Here is a 4,370-nt window from a genome sequence, read left to right as displayed (position 1 = left end):
GTTGACAGGACATTTAGGAAGCACATCAGAAAGTACTTAGTCTGCATGTGAGGTGCCAGTCTTTTTGGGAGAGCCAACCTATCCAAGATATTATAATGATGCTACAAATGTGGCAGAGAGAAGGCTGCCCCCCATCATTTGTACATCAACTTTGTCATGAATGAAAGATTACTTACAGAAAAGGGAAAAACATCACAAAACTCAGATGAAGTCCAACAATGTGGTTTATTTAGAAGAAACAAGGCAACATTACAACACCAGTCAGGTAGCAACATTCAGACATCACTTTAGTTCTGCATATAGAGAGAATGGTTACAGCTTTTGTTTAACACCTTCAGCTTATTGTGTGACCAGCTTATTCTTCTGTTATTTTAGGCAGCAATGAAACTGAGCACCATTTGAATTGATAACAGAGATAACTTAGGTTGAACAGTCGACTGAACCAAGTCCGTAAGTTTGAGAATAACACAGAAGATCCTTTCACCAGTTTTAAATATCTGCTCTGTGCAAAAGCCCTTTTAGTTTTTTTCACCTGTACTGCAATAGGGATTGTGATAGTGTTAACAGAAAGTAATGCAGTATGATTTTTCAAAATTATGAAATGTTTGAATAATCATACTGCAATGGAAGATATTTGTTGTATGGTCTGTGTCACTGCATTAATTACAGATATAATATTTACACAGATTAGGTTTAAAGGAATAATCCACCCCAAATCAATCTTTTCAACACTTGCTGTCTGTAGGCTTGTTTGAAGATCTTAATGGCTTCCTACTTCGCAATTGGTATCCCTTTGAATCTACATCTCTTCCAAATGAACCTCAGAAGTAAACGATTGGTTCTCATTTTACTTTTCATAGAAAATAGTCTTTTCATAGTCTTCGTTAGCATCTGTTTGCTGCAACTAATCTACAGCTGTTCCAACTCCTTTAAAATGGGCACAATCCACACACTCACATGGCATTCTTTCTTTTAATTATAGTTATTTGCCAGAATATTAAACCACATTTGGATTTGATTTCAACATGCAACACCTGCAGCTGGAATTTTTATTATTTGTCTACAAAATGTTCCAGGTTTCAGATCAAGAAATTTGAGCACCGTCCTCCTAAGAACAAGGGAGGCAGAAGAAGTAATAGGGCCATATGGTCTTAATTTTCTCTGCTGACCAAGCCTTAAGGTTCGAGAGTGTCTTTGTGTGCGAGGACACAAGTTGTAGGGAGGGAGAAGGAAATTACAAAAAAAATGGCATGGGTTCCTTTTTTCCTTTTGAGACTTTTTACACAGCATTGGTCCTCTCCTCTGATTCACCATCAACACCCTCTGCTTCTTCCTTTCATAGATACCAGAGAGACAAAAAAAGCACTTATTTCTTTGGCTGTGTTCTGTACGTCAGACTTGTCTCCCAAAGGACGTCGTGACTGAGGACAAGGACGCAAGGGCCTTTGCAAAGAGGAGGTAGCAGCTGTAGATCTGGTAAAAAGGTCACATCTGATCCTGGTTCAGGTGTGATGAGAGCAGATTGAACAGGACTGGAGCTGATGTCTGAGGTTGTGTTATGGTCGTAGCTGAGGCTGAGGTCAGGTTGATCTAAGAGCAGATACAACAGAAACACAAGGCTTTGTATAAAGCGAGATAACGGTGCAGAGGTGATTGTTTTTTATTGTGACATGACATTTCAAAGTGGCTGAAAACGTACTTCATCCCAGGTGCTTGTGGTGTGCTTTTCATAGCCTACTGCATTGTTAGAACTGGTACCTGTCAGAGTGAAAAGGCCTTCAGCACGTAAGGCAGATTGGTGCTATTTCTGCTTCAGTAATAGTGCAGGTTTTCAAGTTGTCCACATTACCTCACTTACCTAAGTAGTCCTTGTAGTCCTTAAAGTATTTGTGCCTCAGACCACGTCCATCTGTAAATAAAAGGGCCAAAACCAAATTAAAAAACTGACATCTGATCTATAAAGTAAAAACAGTATGTTCTTTTGATTAAATCATTAGTTTAATATTAACAGCTTCAGCCACAGATCACAAGCTGAGGCAGTCTACTGAGTTGCCAGGTCACTTCAATTTGCATATTTTTAGATCTCTTAAATAGGAGAAACTTGGTGCCTAACAGCATGCTATCTGCCAAGAGATACCAGGCCAGACCCAAAGACAGCTGCTGGCATTGCCCAGCATCCTGTCTCTTTCCCTTGACGCTTCATAAGGACACACACTTTGGAGAGAAGTTCCTTTACCCTAGATAACTAGGAGGTTAGTTGTAAAAATAAAATGAACATAGGCCTGGATGTGACCTGGATTCAAAACCAAATCACAATCACATGGCTAAACATTTCAGTTACCAGAAGTCCTCTAGCCATACCGGAGTTACCGCGTTGCTTGATGCACTGTCCCCGGTTAGGGATGCCAGCCGCAGGGTTTCCTGGGTTGATGATGTGGCACTCGTAGCCTGTAGGACAGTGAAGAGGCTCATCTCCATCTTCAGTTGTGCTGCAGGCCTCAGCTAGTGGGCAGAAAACATTACAAGTAAACACAAACATGAAATACACCAGGGTTGTTTTTCTGGTTTTGTGGTTATTACATTTTTTATTTACTTGCATTCCCTCAACCTGCCATGTCTACTTTTTACTTCAACTTCATTTAGTTTCTTTTTTGCATCGCTCACTCAAACTTTTATATCTACAGAAGAATGGCAGAATAATGTATTTCCAGTTAATGGGAACACAAGAAGTATTAATTATGTACCCTCAATTAAATGCATCTTGTGGATGGATTTCATTTGGGTCATGAGATGTGACGATGCAAGAGAACTAGACAAGAAGATTTTTAGCAGTATTTAGATTCAATATGTGATGCAGAAATATATGTGAGGGGGGTCCTCATCCAGAAGATTTTGAGTATTAACCTGGTAATTTCCTGCATTCTGGAGATATTTTCTGCTCCAATTTACGGTGGAAATGTCTTTTTTTATGAGGGAAAACTATATTGCATTGCATGTTTTCTTATTGTGCAAATAAACCTTTTTCAAAGCATTTTCATGTGTTAGTTAACATTTCTTTGTGCAAGTTGTTTTTCAGAACATTTTTAACAAATGCTTTCAAAAAGTGATGGGACAAAATCAGCCATTTCAAAATGTGGTGGGGGACATGTCCTCAGTGTAAATGACCCCTATGGTCAATACAAAACCATAATGCACTAAATGAAACCTATTTTGTTCATACTCACTGGGAAAAGGATTACATTTTGAAGTACTCACCCTGCAGCACCTCCTCAGGGCCGTCTAACAGCCAGCCGTTACCCCCCAACCACCGAGGCTTGGGCTGCACCAGCCAGTCCAGCACTGTTCAGAATGCACACACACACATGATTGCTGAGAATGCAATGACAGAATCACATAGCTTAACAAGTCTTAAAAGTCTTACTTTAAAAAGTCATAAACCTATCAAAGTCCAATTTTACACAAACACTACTGTGTGTGCAGCCATCTGTCTTTTGGTTCTGCTGACCTGGTGGCGGCTGAACAGACTCCAGGCAGGCGTAGATGCAGCCATTGTAGCAGCAGCGTTTATGGCGCTCGCACTCAGAGTCTGAGCGGCAGCCCGGCACCTCACAGGCCCTTTCTGGCAGCATCTGTGGTGGCGGCGGACACCGGTCATTCTTTTGGTGCTGTGTGGACTGTGGGTGGTTGGGGTACTCGTAGTCCTGAGAGAGAGAAAAAGAGACTATAAATTAATAAGAATGTAGATGTGGTTTGTTTCTGTTGTAGATGATTCCCTCCCTCTACTCCAGGATTTTGTCCATACTTTGATTCCAATTAATACAAAGAAGTTGAGACAGGCAGACTAACATTTGGTTCCAAACTGAAAAAAAATGCTCTTCACTGGATGTTCACACAGTTTGCTTATAGATGCACATAGATTGCACTTTTTGACCACCAGATGGCAGCAATGGATCTTAGTGATTGCTTTTTTAACACAACAAAGCTACAGCAAAGACACTGAAGGTTTGGCTTTAGTATGCATGACTGCCTGCTAACGTCTTGATCTGGATTGGGAAGGTGATTCACTGTGGGAATAAACACTTCCCTTGTGAGTCTTAGAGGGAGAAAGTAGGCCACAGGACCCTAAGCCAAGCAAAGACACACTTCACACACTTTGGAGGATCGTGCAACATAAAGTGTAGGCCTACATGCACACACACACACACACACAAACACACACACAAACACGCCACACACACGCACACACACACACACACACACCAATGCGCACACTTTCCCACTGTTGCTGAGAAGCTCTGCTCTTGCATGCTTTCAGAGACTAACAAAATGGGATCTGTATCACAGCCATGGTCTCTATGGTTTAATAGTTT

General features: G+C 41.0%; 1 protein-coding gene across 1 annotated transcript; it reads right to left on the bottom strand.

Annotated features, from left to right (window-relative positions):
• Positions 1-206: 206 nt before the first annotated feature.
• LOC119887745 (WAP four-disulfide core domain protein 1-like) lies at positions 207-3,701 on the bottom strand (the record flags this gene model as incomplete). The annotated part of the gene is given in 7 exon segments (XM_038698376.1): positions 207-1,590; positions 1,700-1,720; positions 1,723-1,758; positions 1,859-1,909; positions 2,362-2,502; positions 3,256-3,339; positions 3,506-3,701. Coding segments are annotated over 6 exon segments (528 nt in total), but the record flags the coding sequence as incomplete, so codon positions are not given.
• Between the last annotated feature and the right edge of the window lie 669 nt (positions 3,702-4,370).

Source organism: Micropterus salmoides, unplaced genomic scaffold, assembly GCF_014851395.1.
Source record: "Micropterus salmoides isolate LMB-PRFRI ecotype aquatic unplaced genomic scaffold, ASM1485139v1 Ms_hic_scaffold_4298, whole genome shotgun sequence".
NCBI classification, from domain to species: domain Eukaryota; kingdom Metazoa; phylum Chordata; class Actinopteri; order Centrarchiformes; family Centrarchidae; genus Micropterus; species Micropterus salmoides.
Note: the sequence above shows the minus strand (reverse complement) of the source record. Positions and strands in the feature narration are given on the sequence as shown.